Here is a 16,068-nt window from a genome sequence, read left to right as displayed (position 1 = left end):
TGCTCTCCGTGCCCGCAGCCGCCCGGCCGCCCGTGCATGTCCGCGTCCCACTGTTGGTCCTGTCGCGCGCGCCCCTGCTGTGCACCATAGCCTCATCCCGCTGCTGTTGCTGCATTGCTGCCACTGCAACTCTGCTGATGTTGCCCTCAGACCAGCATCATAGACCAGTTGCCACCGTGCCTGTATGATAGCTGCATCGACTTCATCCAGTATGTAGAATGGTGATTGCCTGAAATTGTGAATGGCAAACAGCAATGCCAGTGCAGCAATAGTCTTCCCACCAGATAATTGTTTCATATCCCTAAAGCACTGATTTTTTGTGTGTGGGTGATATCCCTAGTATGTGGCATAGCTCTGTACTTGATTGATTCCATGTAGAAATGGTTCATCTTCATTTTCTAGATTTAAATATGATGTTCCTCTGAGTGGGTGTGTGTGACCTTTTTGTTGACTGCTTGTAGATTTTGTCTATGCCTTTAGATATTATGATGAAAGGCTTCCATGAACAGCTCATACCATCTTGGCTTGACAGAGTTATACTTGATAGATGAAGTATGTGTGTATTCAGATGCTTTGTGTAATTGTACCTGTTATATCTGACCACTGTTTATTGTGGTTTTGATTTTGTTACAGTGTTCTCAAGTATAACAACATAGTGGGATCATTTGTCAACATAGTGGGATCATTTTGCAGATTCCAGCAAACAACATAGTGGGATCATTTTTCAAGGCCACCATCAGAGTGCTAATTTACCGGTATAAATAGATAAAAGATTCAGAGAGTAGCTCTTTTCTTACCAGCATCATGAAGGTTCAGAATATCTTTGTAGAAAACAAAAAGATTAGGAAATTGAATCTAAGGACTAGGGCTAAACCTCTGTACTTTACTGTCTTTAACATGGTATAAAATACCTGAACTGAATTTGTGGGGCCTCTAAAATTCTGGAAAAAAATTAAACTCAAGATTCTGGTGTTTAACCCTGTTGTGTTGCTTCTAGAAATAATATAAAAGCTGTAAAAAGAAATCTGTGGAGTTGGCACTTTACATAAGGTTGTAGATCATTTTACATTGCTGGCTTTAACATGATACCAATTGGCACCTGAACCTTTCCTTTGGAGAGTTCTCTGAACTTCAATGAAGCATAAAGTAGAATGCGAAGCTTGTCTTGAGGCTCATCTTTGAGACAGGTTATCTGTGTTGGTTGTCGGAGCCTTGGAGGTTAATGCTGAGAGCTGTCACAGCAGTGCGTGGCGTCAGTGATGGCCAAGCTGCTAGTTCAACTAGTGGCCCTTGTTATCAAAGTAGTCTTGCCGGAGTCTACGACAACTGGGAGGAGTGTCGGAGACAGGTTCACCGTTTCAGCGGTAACAGTTACAAAGGGTACACCACTAGGGCGGAGGCGGAATCTAGATACGCGCGCTATCTAGCGGGAGAGAGGAGGGAGCGTTGGAGGAACCGGATGAAGACCAGTTTCATCGCGATGATGCTCATCGTGATGACCGCAGCTCTCTTCTATGTGATGGTAGTTTAGATGATCGATATTGACTTGTAATGTGAAGACAAACTCGCTACTCACGGTCTCGAGACTTGTAATGTTCTATCTTTGTTCGGTCTTTTGAATTTGGAGACGAATATGATGAATTGTATTCGGAGACTAATGTTCTATTGTATTCGATGAATCTGCTGTTGCTGTGTGGTGCTGTCTATATTCTGTCCAATAATATATTTTGTAACCTGTGCAAATATCAGAAAAGAAAAAAATCCCTAATATTCATACTAATGGCGCATCACCCCAACGTGCGCCATTTGTATGCCAAAGGATACTAATGTCACATCACCCCACAGTGCGCCATTAGTATGGCAAAGCACATGTGTAAATATCGCCCCCTGGGAGGCACACTAATGGCGCATGTTGGTCTATACTAATGGCGCACGGCGTGATGCGCCATTAGTATACCAGATACCAATCGCGCACCAGTGGTGCGCCATTAGTATTTAATACTAGTGGCGTGGTACTAGTGGCGCACCAGTAGTGCGCCATTAGTAGGCAAAACTGGTGCGCCACTAGTAGGCCTTTTCCTAGTAGTGTGAGGAGAGCTGGACTTGGTTTTTGCATAATCTGCGCCGGGCTGTTGCACATCCCAATGGGTTGGTCATTCATACAGATGCCTGCAAAGGTTTAGAAGTGGCCGTGGACAATGTGTTCCCTGGAGTAGAGCATAGGGAATGCATGTGTCACCTTGCTGCAAATTTCATGAAGAAATTCAAAGGAAAGGTGTATACCGACAATTTATGGCCAGCATCTTTGACTTGCAGTGCGAAGAAGCACAACTACCACTTGAGGCAGTTATACATGAATCCCAAAGTGAAAGAATACTTGGAAACACACCAATCCAAGTTATGGGCCAGAAGCCAATTCAGTGAAGTGAGCAAAGTTGACTATGTGCACAATAATCTAGCAGAGTCTTTCAACTCAACGATCCGGAAACTAAAGGGTCATTATGTGGTGGATTTGCTTAACAGGATAAGGATAGAATACATGCAGAAATTTCATTATCGTGCAGGAATAGCCGTGGCAAAATTCATGGCCCACATTATCATACCTGCCGTGATGAATGAACTGAAGCAGAAGACAGCAGGCTTGGAAATGAACATGACTCTTTGCTCGGGTACCACAGCAGAGATATCATATTTGGATAAAGAGAAGAGGCAATGGAGATATCCAGTGGATTTAGAAGCTAGAACTTGCAGTTGTAGGCAATGGCAGATAACTGGGTTGCCATGGATTCATGCCTTGTTTTTCATCACTTCTCTCCCAGGTCCAGCAGGGAACATACAGCAGTATGTGCATGATTACTACTCTGTTGCAAGGTTCAAAGCCACATATGCTTATGCCTTGCCTGCTATGGAGGGAAAACAACAATGGGACATGGTGGACCCTGGATTCAAGCTTTGCGCTCTAGTTCTGAAGAGAGCAGCAGGTAGACCTCGCAGCGAAGGAGCTGGACTTGGAGCGAGGAAGCGTAAGTGCACAAGGTGTGGTGGGTCTGGTCATTTCGGTAAGTATTGTGATAACACAGTAGATCCAGCGTTCGGAGAGAGTTTTGATGAAGGCTTCGATGAAAATGTTGGTCAGCAGCCGGTTGCCTCAACAGATGATGAAAATGATGGTCAACAGCCGGTTGCATCAGATGAGGATTTTGACGAGGTTCCAAATGATGATGGTCAACAGCCGCATGATTTTGACGATGATGCAAAATATCCTCCAAATAATGATTCAGGTGAGGATCCAAATGGTGATCCAAGTGAGGCTCCAAATAGTGATCATGGTGATCCAAGTGAGGCTCCAAATGGTGACCAACTTTCTGTTGTTGTGAGTTCTGCTAGGTATGTAAATCTTGCAAGGGTCAAATACTACTGTACATTTATCACTTGACATGATCTTATTACCGTTTATGTTTTGCACAGCTCTATGATAGCTTTGAAGAAGACACGCAAGGTACCGACAACCAAGAGGAGAAGAGAGGAAGCAATGAGCACAAGGTGCATGAGGAGCAAAGTGATGGAAAGAAGCTCAAGGAACAGACAGAAGCCCCAACGCTATATATGAATAATTATGAAACATTATGCATAAGGGATGATGTTGTATTATGAAACATTTATCACTTGACATGTTGTATTTCTGTTGGATGTTGTTGGACCTATGTCAGAAGTATGTTTGACATGATGTTTAAATATCTATTGGATGATGTTTGAATGAGCACATGGTTTTTCCTTTTTTTGATTTTTTTGAATTTTGTTTTGCTCATTTAAATTCTGGTCAAACCTAACTTTGACCAAGATTTAAACAAGTCTAAAACATCAAAATGAAAACTAAGCCTGGATCCTTCTTAGTCAATCCAAAATAAAGCTATGGTGAGGTTTTTGAAATTTTCATGAAAAATGTGCTAAAAAGAGGGGTCCAAAGGTAGGGTAAACGACCTCATTTCTAAGCAAGTTTTTTTCGACCTTGTCTAAATCAGCCAAATAACTTTCTTACACATATATTCTATATATACAAACTATGTGCGCTGGTTTTTCCATTTTTGATTTTTTTATTTGTTTTGCTCATTTGAATTCTGGTCAAACTTAACTTTGACCAAGATTTAAACAAGTGTAAAACATCAAAATGAAAAACTAAGCCTGGATCCTTCTTAGTCACTCCAAAATGAAGCTGTGGTGAGTTTTTTTGAAATTTTCATGTTCATTTCCCCAAAACACTTCTCTCCACTTCATACAAGAGAGTTTGAGATACTCGAGATATCACACAATACACATGAACTTATCGTTTAAATGTATGTAAACCTTGTTTATCAACTTAAATCGTTAGTATATGACATAAGAAGACTATGTGCGTAGGTTTTTTATTTTTCTGATTTTTATTTAATTTATTATGCTCATTTGAAATCTGGTCAAACATAGCTTTGACTGCTCCAAACCCCTCCCAAACCCCGCTAACCCTAGCGCTGAACAAGGACCGTTCATCTAACACTAGCGGCGATCAAGGGCCGTCGATCTAACCCTTCTAGAAGGAATCTGCGGGGAGGAGGGGGGCGATCCGCGAGATGCAATCTGATTGGCTGGGAGATTGTTTTTTTAACAAATACCGGGCGCGCTGGATGGACCGTTGGGCCGTCCCGTTATCTGGGCCTAGACCGCAGTAAATAGCCCGTCTCAACCTTTCCAGGCCTTGCATGCATGGGAGGCGGCGACGTGGGTTTGCATGCGCGGGAGGCGGCGACGTGCATGCATGCGAGCGAGGCGAGCGAGGCGCGCTAGGCGAGCCAGGCTAGCGAGGCGAGCTAGGTGGTTCAGGGCAGTGGTTCAGGGCAGAGATTCACATGCACCGCCCGGTCAAAGAGCTATGCAGTGATTCAGATGCACGCACGCGCCCCATGCATCGTTTTCGTGCAAAAATTTAAGAGTGCAAAACGTAACGGATACACACACGCGTCCGGATTCACACATGCACCGTTCTCATCCTTTCTCTCTTCCTCTCCCACCCACAGGCCTATAAATGGGGTGCCTCTCTTCCTCTCCCACCCACAAGCCAGATCTGATCCTCTCCATCTTCAAACACCCAAGCGACCGAGCCCTCCCCAAGCGAGACCAAGTGAAGATGCAGTTCAACGGGCCAACCTTCAACCGTCCGCCTGTCGTGCCGGAGCTGCGCTACCCACCGGGCGTGCTCTTGGAGAGGGAGCTCCGTGTGTGGGCTATTTCAAGGTGGAGGTGTTCCGTCGAACTCACCCGCGCCTTCCTCAGAGCCGGCTATGCCCACCTCCCACGGGGCTCGCCGAGGATGTTCACCCTCAACGAGGTTCATGACCGCGGCGGCATCCTCCTACTGCTCACGGTCACCTTCACCAACCCGTTTAACGCGCGCGAGCTCCTCGGCCAACTCTTTTGGTGCGGCTGCGAGGCCATCTTCTTCACCGTCTACAACATCTACACCAACTACGAGCGCATCTTCCCCGCTCCAGGCCAGATGCACTCCCTTCCCTACGACGAGGAGGAGGAGGTGTGAAGATGAAGACGGTGTTGAAGGGGCGCGCGCGGCCAAGGTGGAAGAAGGAGGTCAAGATGAAGATGTTCAAGCCCGGAGTCAAGCTCGTCATGTTTCATTTTTTATTTTGTTGCTTTTCTATGTCGTGTCGTGTCGTGTCATGTTTCGTCATGTGTCCGTGAACTTATTATTGTTGCTTTTCTATTGTAATGGTGTGTTGCATCTTATCTAAGTTATTAGGGTTTATTATGTGTGTTAAAAAATGTCCGTGCCCAAACATATCATTTCTTCCCTAAACCAAGTCATGAAGTTCGAGAACTTGTGGTTTTCATTAATGAAAATCGGAGGGGGTGAGAAGCCCTCTGTTTCATTCAAAAAAATCATGAACTAACATGCAAATTTATTCCCTTTAAATCCTAAACCAAGTGTCACTCTAACCCTAAACCAAGTGCCACTCTAACCAAAATCATGTGGCAGTGCAAACATACGTTTTCAACCTTCCAACCCTCCAAAATTTCAGTGCAAAACAAAGGAAAACCACTCTCACGCGTGTGAAAACATTCACGGTCTCACTTTTTTAAAAAAAAATCACAGTCTCACTATGTATACCTTCCTTCCCTACCCATGTCAAAGTCTTGCCATCTGTCCTAGCGGTTACCAGCGCAGCCCTAAACACTACAAACCCACGCGGTCCTCGGTTCGAGTCCCTAGTCGCACCAAATTTTTGTGCATTTTCCACCCTTCATTTTTTTAGACAAATTATTTTTTTCTCAATGTAATGCCCTTAAAAATGTTCATTTATTTTGGCACCAGGTGTAAACCTCGACCAGAGCTGAGGCACATTTTCCATGACATTTTGGTCTTTGATTTAAATCACGGTGTATTTGAATTGGATTAATTAACAGCTCCAAAAAATTTCTAACCATAATTGTTTGGCTCCGGAATAATTCAATTAGCTTCCACAAAAAGTTTCAGCATTATGATTTACTGCCTAAATTAAATCAGAACAGAAAACAGAAAAATACGCAAGTGAACCCCCGAATGGGCCTAATTGGATGCAGTTGGCCCATTAGTCTAGCCTGCACTTGGCTCTACGCTCTGAATTTGGCCCAAGAGCAACCTTTTTTTGGACAGAAAGGCAGAGCAGAGAGCTGCATTTCATTGATCAAAAGTTTCTGAATTCCTCATTTCTTCACTTTTTTTCAACATATTTAAATGTTGGTCACTTCTTCTCTTTTTGTTTCAACATTTAAACAACTTTAACCAACATTTAAACTAGGTGAATTTCTCATACGATTTCAATATTCCAAATTCCTCCATAATTCATGCCTTTCCATACATTTTCAACATTACAACCAGTGCGATTACCATACCTACAAATGCCCAAAAGTATTTGCAAATGGGTATTGGTAGTGCTTGATCTTCAAGCTTCCTAACCTTCTTCTTAAACATCCTAAGCTCAATAGCTAGCTCTCTGTCAGTGTGTGCTTCGCCCTCCATCTCTTCTTTCGGAGCTCGTGCTGCGGCCACTGCCGTTTGTGGCAGCATGCGCAACCATTCTTCATGCTCTTCTTGCAGTTCATTCATCAGAGTCTTGGCCAGAGCATCGACCCAAAGAAAGAAGCATGTCACCTGCATGAACACCAAACAAATCAACCCATTGCTCAAAATCCCGACCATGAAAATGGTGCAATTGCCCCAACTCTTACCCCATTCTCGCTGCACACATAGAACGGACGATTTTGGTTCCTGGGTGTGTGAGAAACCCTCCGATCAACGCCCGCCCGGCACCGCGGACAGACGAAGACAGGCATGTCCACACGCGCCCGGCTCTGCATCCGCGAGGTGGCGCGGGAGCTTGAGGAAGACATGGAGCTCGGAGCCGAAGGGGATCTCAACGCCACCGTCCCCTCCACAGCTAGCTTCCCACCGCCGCGCCCTCCACAGCTAGCTTCCCACCGCCGCGCCCTCCACAGCTAGCTTCCCACCGCCGCGCCCTCCATAGCTAGCTTCCCACTGCCGTGCTCTCTCTCTCTCTCTCGCCGTGGTCACCGCCGTGCTCTCTGTCGCCGTGGTCACCGCCGCTGTCGCCCGCTTATATAGCACACCTGCAACGGCTCTCTGCTCAACGGCTCTCTGCTGGGTCCCACAAGCCACGCGTGCAACGGTCGGAATAAAATTGGCCGTCCCTGCCGCCTGGTCCCACCTGTAAGGGCCGAGTCAAAAGGTTGACCTGACGAAGACGGCTGAGTTCACGGAACGAGTCGGTGCGCTCGGACTAGGGGCAAAACTGAGCACAATTCGCATCTGAGGGCAAAACTGAGCACATGGACACTACTGAGGGCAAAATGATAATTAACCCGTCCTTATAAGTGTGTGTGTGTGTGTGTGTGTGTATACGTTGTTGTTCTGTATGCAATCCCATCGCACAACACACATGTCTTATTAGTAGCAACCGTCTGTGTTCTTATCGGTCTTCAGACACATTTCTGATTACAGACCTGTTTGCCGCGTATCACACACATCTTGTTAAGTTGAACCGTTTCTGTTGTCATGTCTCAACGTAAACAGTTCATCCGAGTGAACCGCATGCCGTATATCGTACACACCTTTGATCTGGTTGACCATTTCTTTTGTGTTGCCTAATCACAAACTGTTCATCCGAGTGAACCGTATGTTGTGTATCGCACACGCCTCCATCTGGCTGCCCGTTTCTTTTGTTCCTCCTCATCGCTAACAGTTCATTGAACTGAACCGTATGCCCTTCATCGCACACGCAACTAAAACCTGAACCGTGTTTGATGTATCCGTCATCGCAAACGTTTTACACATTTCTGATGGTTTTCATACAGCACCGTTTGCGATTATGGCATCGCACATAGTTTCTCGAAGGGTCTCTGATCATAGTGTCGTGTTAGCAGCATCCTACAATAGTGCAAGTCCAAAATAAATGTGAAACCATGACGCCCGGAGATCCGTTAAAGGACGTGTGAATGGTCCTCCACAATAACTTAGCAAGTGGGCATTGGAGAAAAAGATCTTGTATTGTTTCGTCCTGGTCACAAAAGCAACATTGTTTACTACCCTCTCAACTACGTTTTGCCAAGTTATCTATCCTTTGTAAAAATTACTCCCATATGCACGAACCACACAAATACATTGATTTTTAACGACACCTTGATTTTCCAAGTGTAAATCGACCTCGGGAAAGGCCTAGTATTTATCAAGTCTATATACATGGACTTAACCGAGAATACACCTGACATGAACAACTTCTGGTGTAAGATATTCGGCGCATCAGAAAGGTTATAACCTGCATTAACCTTTGCACAAGATGCAATATCCCATCATTTTCCCACAAGTGTTCACCTAAGCTGAATGTTAAGAGGAACATAACCCAACACTGTACTAACAAAAACTTCTTTCCATTGTGCAATGTTGTATAGGGAGGGATAATGCAAGGCTAGTGGTGTCTCTCCCAGCCAGGTATCTTTTCATAACCTAGTACTATTTCTGTTCCCAACTATGAATTTGCTCCTATTGAAGAAGCAAGCCTTTCCTCATTATCCCCTTCCAAAAAGGAGAGTTAGTCGGTTGTGCCATCACTTGTGCAGAGTTTTGGAATGTAAGTATTTATTGCGCAACAGTTGTAACCATACCCCATCCCTCTCTACCTCCAATATGTATAGTCATTTGTTAAGTAAGCAATTATTTTTCACTTCTAGATTTTCAATTCACAAGCCACCTTGGTCCTTCCGTCTACAGATCATGTTCCATTTGGCCAACATATATTAGGTTTATTTTCATAATTTTGCTAGAAAAAGCGAGATTGATAGAAATCCAATCTTTTTGTACACCTACTGGTACCTGGAAGAAGGATAGGAGGAACATCGGCATGCTCGTCAGCAATAAATTTATAAGGATTAATTAACCACCCCCATAAGACAGGAGCTTGCCCTTCTAGTATCTCTTTTTTTTTCAAATCGATCCTCATTACATTTCCATTCTTTGTTGGTTAGTTTACGATGGTGGATTGGGATTCCCAGATATTGAAAAGGTAAAGATCCTAGCTCACATCCGAAAAACTGTCTATAATTATCATGTTCTTCCTTGGCACGTCCAAAGCAGAACAACTCACTTCTATTAAAATTAATATTCGGCCCAAACAGTTGTTCGAAAAGGCATAAACTAATTTCATGTTCCTTGCCTTAGCCAGATCATGTTCCATGAAAATAATGGTGTCATCCGCATATTATAGTATGGACACCCCACCATCCACTAGATGCAGGATTAGACCACCTACCTGGCCATCCTCTTTAGCTCTATTAATGAGAGCAAGCAACATGTCAGCGACAACATTAAACAGCATAGGAGACACTAGACCCCCCCTGTCTCAATCCTTTCTACGTCTTGAAATAATGACCTATGTTTTCATTTACCTTGATTCCAGCATTGCCTTCCTGTAAAAAGGATTTGACATGCTTCCTCCAGGTCGCATCAAAACCTTTCATACAAAAGACTTGCTGTAAAAATGGCCACTTGACTTTATCATATGCCTTCACGAAATCCACCTAGAAAACCACTCCATCAAGTTTCCTCGAATGGATTTCATGCAAGGTTTCATGTAGAACGACCACTCCCTTGAGTATGTGTCGTCCAGGCATGAAAATCGTTAGAGTTAGCTAAACCACACAATGCACAATCTGTCTAAGGAGATTCGTTCCAACTTTTGTAAAAAATCTTCAAGCTAACATTGAGCAGACTTATCAGTCTGAACTGCTCAATGCGAACTGCCTCTTCCTTCTTTGGTAACAACGTAATTGTCCCAAAGTTCATTTTAAATAATTGTAAATTGCCATTAAATAGATCATGGAACATAGGCATCAAGCCACCTTTAATAATATCCCAACACCTCTTATAGAATTCTACTGGAAAACCATTTGGACCAGCTGCTTTGTTATTCTTCATTTGCGAAAGTGCCTCAAACACTTCATTTTCTGTAAAGAGGGTAGTGAGAACCTCATTCTCATCATCTCCCAGCTGTGCTACGTCCTCAACCATATCCTCATTGAGTGAGACATAGTTCTCTACCGAGGCCCCAAACAACTTTTAATAAAAGTTGGTAATATACATCTTAAGGTTCTCATGCCCAACAATTATGCCCTCATCCGGTTCAAGTTGTATGATCCTATTTTTCCTATGTTTCTCATTGGCAATCATATGGAAAAATTGTGTATTATTATCCCCTTGAAAAATTGCGTATTATTATCCTGTTGGCAATCATATGATGTTGTTGGTAAGCTGGTTATTAGCGGTGTTTGGTTTGAATGCTACTAGTAACCTATTAGCAGTCGCGTCGTAGTAGCAGTGCTCCGGCCGAATGTTGCTAGTAGCCACTTTCGAACACTGCTAAGTGCTAATAAGGGGGTCATGTACTAGTGCTTAAGAGCATGTAAGCGATGGGTCGTGCATTGCACGAGCATGAAAAAATTGTCATGCACCGACTTCCCCTCATGAAGGCACTCAGGTCCACACCCACCAGCCTAGGAAGATCCTCAGCCGGCTCATGGGCAAGACCTTGTCGAAGATCTTGATCATGCCATGAACAAGGATCACCGACTGGAAGTCACGAAGATCCACTACATCGTCCTTTTCTGTGAGCAGCGACATAAGCGCCTTGTTGATAGCAGCCATACCATTCATGTCGCCATGATAGAAATACTCAAGCGCCCTCATAATATCATGCTTGATGATGTTCCATCATGATGATTAGAAACATCCCGTAAATCCATTAGGCTCTGGCGCCTTATCCCGCAACATATCTTTGACCACTTTTTCAATCTCATCATATGTGACTGGGTGTTCTAGGTGAGAGAGCTCCAAGCTTGGCAGCTCAAGTGCCTCCATATTGAGGGTGAATGGCCTCACCGGTGTCGTACCAAGAATCCCATCATTCCAATCATCCACCGCAACTTCAATGTTCGCTTGACCCGTGATGTTCTCGTCATTGTGCCTAATGGTGGAGATGATTTGAGCGACAGAAAAATTGGATAGTGAAGTGACGAGAGAATACCTTAAGTGGGGGAGGCGGTGTAAAGTAGTCATTTTCATTTGAAGTACGTATTTTGTTACCCTTGACCACTATACATCAATCTTGATTAGCACCGAGAAGATAAAGAAAGCCCTGTTTTTTTGTTAACTGTTTTCCATTTCATTTCCTAGTGTGAAATACCCATGGCCATGGATCATGGAGAATGACACACTACTCCGTGTCAATGCCGGATGACATAGTAGTCAGTGCAAGAACCAGTTCTTTCTTATCGTTTGTGTAGTACCAGCTTTTTCTTATCCTCTGTGTACACATTTATGAATCATACAATAGTTAGTTGGTGTCCTTGATTTGCATTTTCTTGGATTTGGAATGTGCTTGTGCTCGATGTCGTAGAATGCTTGTGTCCTAGTTTTCAAGCATTCACACAACTTGTCAGAGTTGTACTATATAATTTTTTGCAAATGATATAATTGCATGCACACATCGATGATGGAAAGAGTAAAAGTTATTAATGACGAATTGTCAGACATAATTTACAACAAAAAAGTTGCATACCAACATACTATAGTATATATATTTTTGAAACGGAGGCAAAAGATTTGTTTCATCATTTATTAAGAAGGGACTTTTATAAGGTTAATACTCGAAAAAGGAGCATTACAAAAATAGTCTGGAATACAACAAATATTTTAATCTCCCAAGATCGAATTCCTCAAGTGCTTCATCCATGCGATTACCTAAATCTTGGCCTCGTTGACGAGCTGCATAACGCAATGAGGCAGCTTGGATTTCTGCCAGAAAATTCATGTTTTTCTCTAGTTCCAGCATTCTATATTCTCGAGAGATAATGGAGAGCTTCACATTTGGTGAAATTATTTCATGAAGATATTTTCTCTCCAGTTCTCTAAATAAGGAAATGAATTTTATTATTCATTTACGGTCCACACGACGGCCAACTATGTCAGATCCTTTAATCGTCAAAATCTCCAGGGCATGGGCACTTTCAACAACATGCACTAGAAATTCAAGTTGTGTTGTTGTTCCAGAAAATCCTGTAATATGTAGGTTCTTTAGATGATTATGTGGACACCGGGGAACACTCTTAATTGGCTCGGAAACACGATGTGGGAAACCAAAAACATGAAACTGCAATAGTTTGAGAGAGAAAATATGTTAAGCAATGGCATAATTCATGGTTCACGAGTCAATATACTTATAGCAAAGAGAAGTCTATAGGAGATAGGAGTATACTCACATAAATCGCTAACTTTTCAACGAAAGGAGAAACGCTCAAAAAAGAGGCCAAAGACAAAATATTGCCATCTTCTTTGTCATTTAAATTCAACCTCAAATCTAAACATTTTAAGTTGGAGAACTTGCAAGGGGTTTTCATCCACAAGGGCATCTGAAAAGTAGATAATATAAATGGTCACATAAATCCTTGTAAACTGTACAACAACATGCCTTGACTATAAGCAAGGGCATCTGCCCAAAAAACCTAGCAAAACCAACTTACATATTAGAGTGGAGTGTAAGATAACAAACCTTGAGTTCAAAAGATGCGCGCAATGTCAGATCTTGAACACTTGGAAGCACTTTGGAAAGTACAGACAATGCATGTTCAAGAGTCATTGGGGTATATAAATCAAGAACTGCATGTTTTAGGTCTGCAACATCCCCAAGGTCAACAGGATACAACCGCCCATAGAACATGAATGTTTTGAGTTTCATCGCATTTAGTACTATCTTTGTTATCTTACAGTGCCCAACACGCAAGTATAATAACTTTGACAATGGACGAACCACTGTCAGCTCGTCATTCAAGTGGCATCGAACCATACTGAACCACTCAAGATTAATGCAATTTGATAGCAAATCTTGAAGATCCTTCCGAGTGACACGTAACAAGAGCAAGTCAAGTGTTCTCAGATTCGGGAAACCGTTGAATTGAGGAGGTAGTTAAAATGATGCAAAACTAAGTTGCAGATGACGAAGCCAAAATATGCTTCTGTTATCTAAAAGATTAACAGGAAATCTGTATTGATCCGCTTGCGGTACCAGCAAATCGCGTGGAGGTAAATCAAGGGCAAGACTCTTTGTCTGGGCCGATACAGCAAAAGCAACCCAAGTATTGATATGATTCACTAGCCTGTTGTCATATCCAAATTTGATCATGAGCTCTTCAACAAATGTGCCCTGATGTTGTTGCATGACTGCATTAACAGTCTTAATGAATTTCTGAGTGTGTTGTCGCTGATAAAACACATCGTTGGACACTGTGAGAACATCAAATCTTAGTTTGGGGCATATCTTCCACCTATCTTTCCATTTACTTGATAGAATGCCAGTCCTTACAGCGTCCTTTAACGGTAGTTTTGATAGAATCGTAGACAGTAGATCCTCAGAAAGGTCTGCAAACTGAACCTTTGCTCTGGTTTTCTTAAAATTTGTTCCCCGGTAGGATTCGTAGGAATGCCTATGTCTTTTTCTTGCACCATTTAGATCGCTGCCCATTTTGATTCTACATGAAAATGATGCCAGGGTAAGTATGAATATATCAAGTAAATGAACCTGGAAATCCAGAACCCATGTAAACATCACAACAAAATGTTACCCTATTCCATTCCATTTATAGTTTCTACTATCCCTCATAACCAATTAAGAATAGCCATAGTAAGTTGTCATATTTTCCTTGATAAATAAACCGACTATGCTTCTATCAAGAACCGTAAAAGGACACCATTGATTAGAATGATACATAAGAGCATGGGTTTATGTCGGTGAACATCGGATCTAGATTGTGTGCTCATTGTGCACGGCACACCCAAAGTTAATTTGTGGAATTTTGTAAGGTTTAGATAGTGATTGGATGAAAAAAAGTCAGCAATGATAAAAGTTGATTGGGTTAAGATAGCAGCAATGCCACAAGTGAATAGGAACTATGATGTGCGGCGAAGCGCCTGAGTTTGGGTGTTGGGGTTGAGGTGGAGGTGATGATAGATCTAGTTCGTGGAAGGGGATGCTATAGAGCCATGTTGTATCTTATCTTGATTCAAGGATCATTAATACTAGGAAGAGGAATTAGAAAACAAAGGTGGAGGAGAAGAGTGAACTGCGGAGATCCCATGCTACAAAATATGTTGTGTGCGATTAAATAAATCTATATCGTTAAAGTAACTCTGGATTCGTTAAATAAATAAATCTAGATCCTCTAATCAAGATTGGAGGTTGGTCAAGACTCGAGAGCAGAATCAGAAAAGGAAGGGGGGAGAAGGGTGAACTGTCGAGATCCACTCTTCCCAAATTCATCATGTGTAGATAAATAAATCTCGATCGCTGCAGCAACTGGAGATTCTCTAAAAGTTAAATAAATCCAAATTCTCTGATCTAGATTAGACGTCGGCTAGGACTCAGGAGAGGAATCGGAAAAGGGAGATGAGAGGAGAAGGATAAACTGGGGAGATCTCATGTTCCAAAATCCATCATGTGTAGTTAAAAATTAGATTGTTAGAGCAACTCTGGATTCTCTAAAAGTTAGATATTTATAGTAGTTCCTACTATCACTCATAACCAGATAAGAACAACCTCTCCATCAAATTGCCTTATTTCCGTTGATAACAAATCCAGTTTGCAAAAAAAGGGAACCGTAAATCAAAGGATAAATCAGAGTATGGGTTTGAGTGTTTGTGTGTGCGAGAAGGTGCAGGGAGGCGACGAAAAACTTACCAATGGCGACAGATTATGGATGGGGTTGAGACAATAGCGGCGCGGTGGTAGAACATGAACATCAGTGGGCGGCGGCGCGTTTAAGTTTGGAGGCTAGGGTTGAGGAGGAGGCGGCGGCGATGGCATGCCTAGGTCGCGGAGGGGTATTTTCTTCTTATAGAGGCGCGTTGGGCCTGATCAAACCTGGCCAGATGGGCCGGCCCAGCCTGGCATGGCCCGGACTAGGTTAAACGGGCCAACCACGGCACAGCCTGGCCAGGCACGCTAAATACTCAAGTCGTGCCCAGGCCGGCACGCGTGCTGCCCTCCGAGGCACAGGCACGGCCCATGGCTAAACATGTTGGCCCATAGGCACGTATGGCATGAGATGGCCTGATTTTTTTTATAAAAAAAGGGGCCGCGTCAGACCATGCGTAGGCGCGCAGCGCCGCAGTGGGACCTCCTATGTGACGCACTCTGCGTCAAGTTGTTGACATTTCCCACATGGGGGACTTCGACTGGGCCGGCCCACATGAGGGAGGCGACGAAAAACTTACCAATGGTGATAGATTATGGATGGGGTTGAGACAATAGCGGCGCGGTGGTAGAACAGAAACATCAGTGGGCGGCGACGCGTTTAAGTTTTGGGGTTAGGGTTGAGGAGGAGGCCGCGGCGATGGCATGCCTAGGTCGCGGAGGGGTATTTTCTTGTTATCGAGGCGCGTTGGGCTTGATCAAACCTGGCCAGATGGGTCGGCCCAACCTG

General features: G+C 43.4%; 1 protein-coding gene across 1 annotated transcript; it reads right to left on the bottom strand.

Annotated features, from left to right (window-relative positions):
• Window positions 1–12,228: 12,228 nt before the first annotated feature.
• Window positions 12,229–15,439, bottom strand: LOC123169822 (uncharacterized). Its single transcript, XM_044587692.1, has 4 exons — window positions 15,324–15,439; window positions 13,143–14,118; window positions 12,853–13,002; window positions 12,229–12,743 (listed from the first exon to the last, which is right to left on the bottom strand). The coding sequence occupies exons 2-4, from the start codon at window positions 13,434–13,436 to the stop codon at window positions 12,528–12,530; spliced, it is 660 nt and encodes a 219-aa protein (XP_044443627.1). The 5' UTR covers window positions 13,437–14,118; window positions 15,324–15,439; the 3' UTR covers window positions 12,229–12,527.
• Window positions 15,440–16,068: the final 629 nt, after the last annotated feature.

The sequence above is a fragment of the Triticum aestivum genome, chromosome 7D (assembly GCF_018294505.1).
Source record: "Triticum aestivum cultivar Chinese Spring chromosome 7D, IWGSC CS RefSeq v2.1, whole genome shotgun sequence".
In the NCBI taxonomy this organism is placed as follows: Eukaryota; Viridiplantae; Streptophyta; class Magnoliopsida; order Poales; family Poaceae; genus Triticum; species Triticum aestivum.
This window is presented reverse-complemented; position numbering and strand designations above follow the sequence as displayed.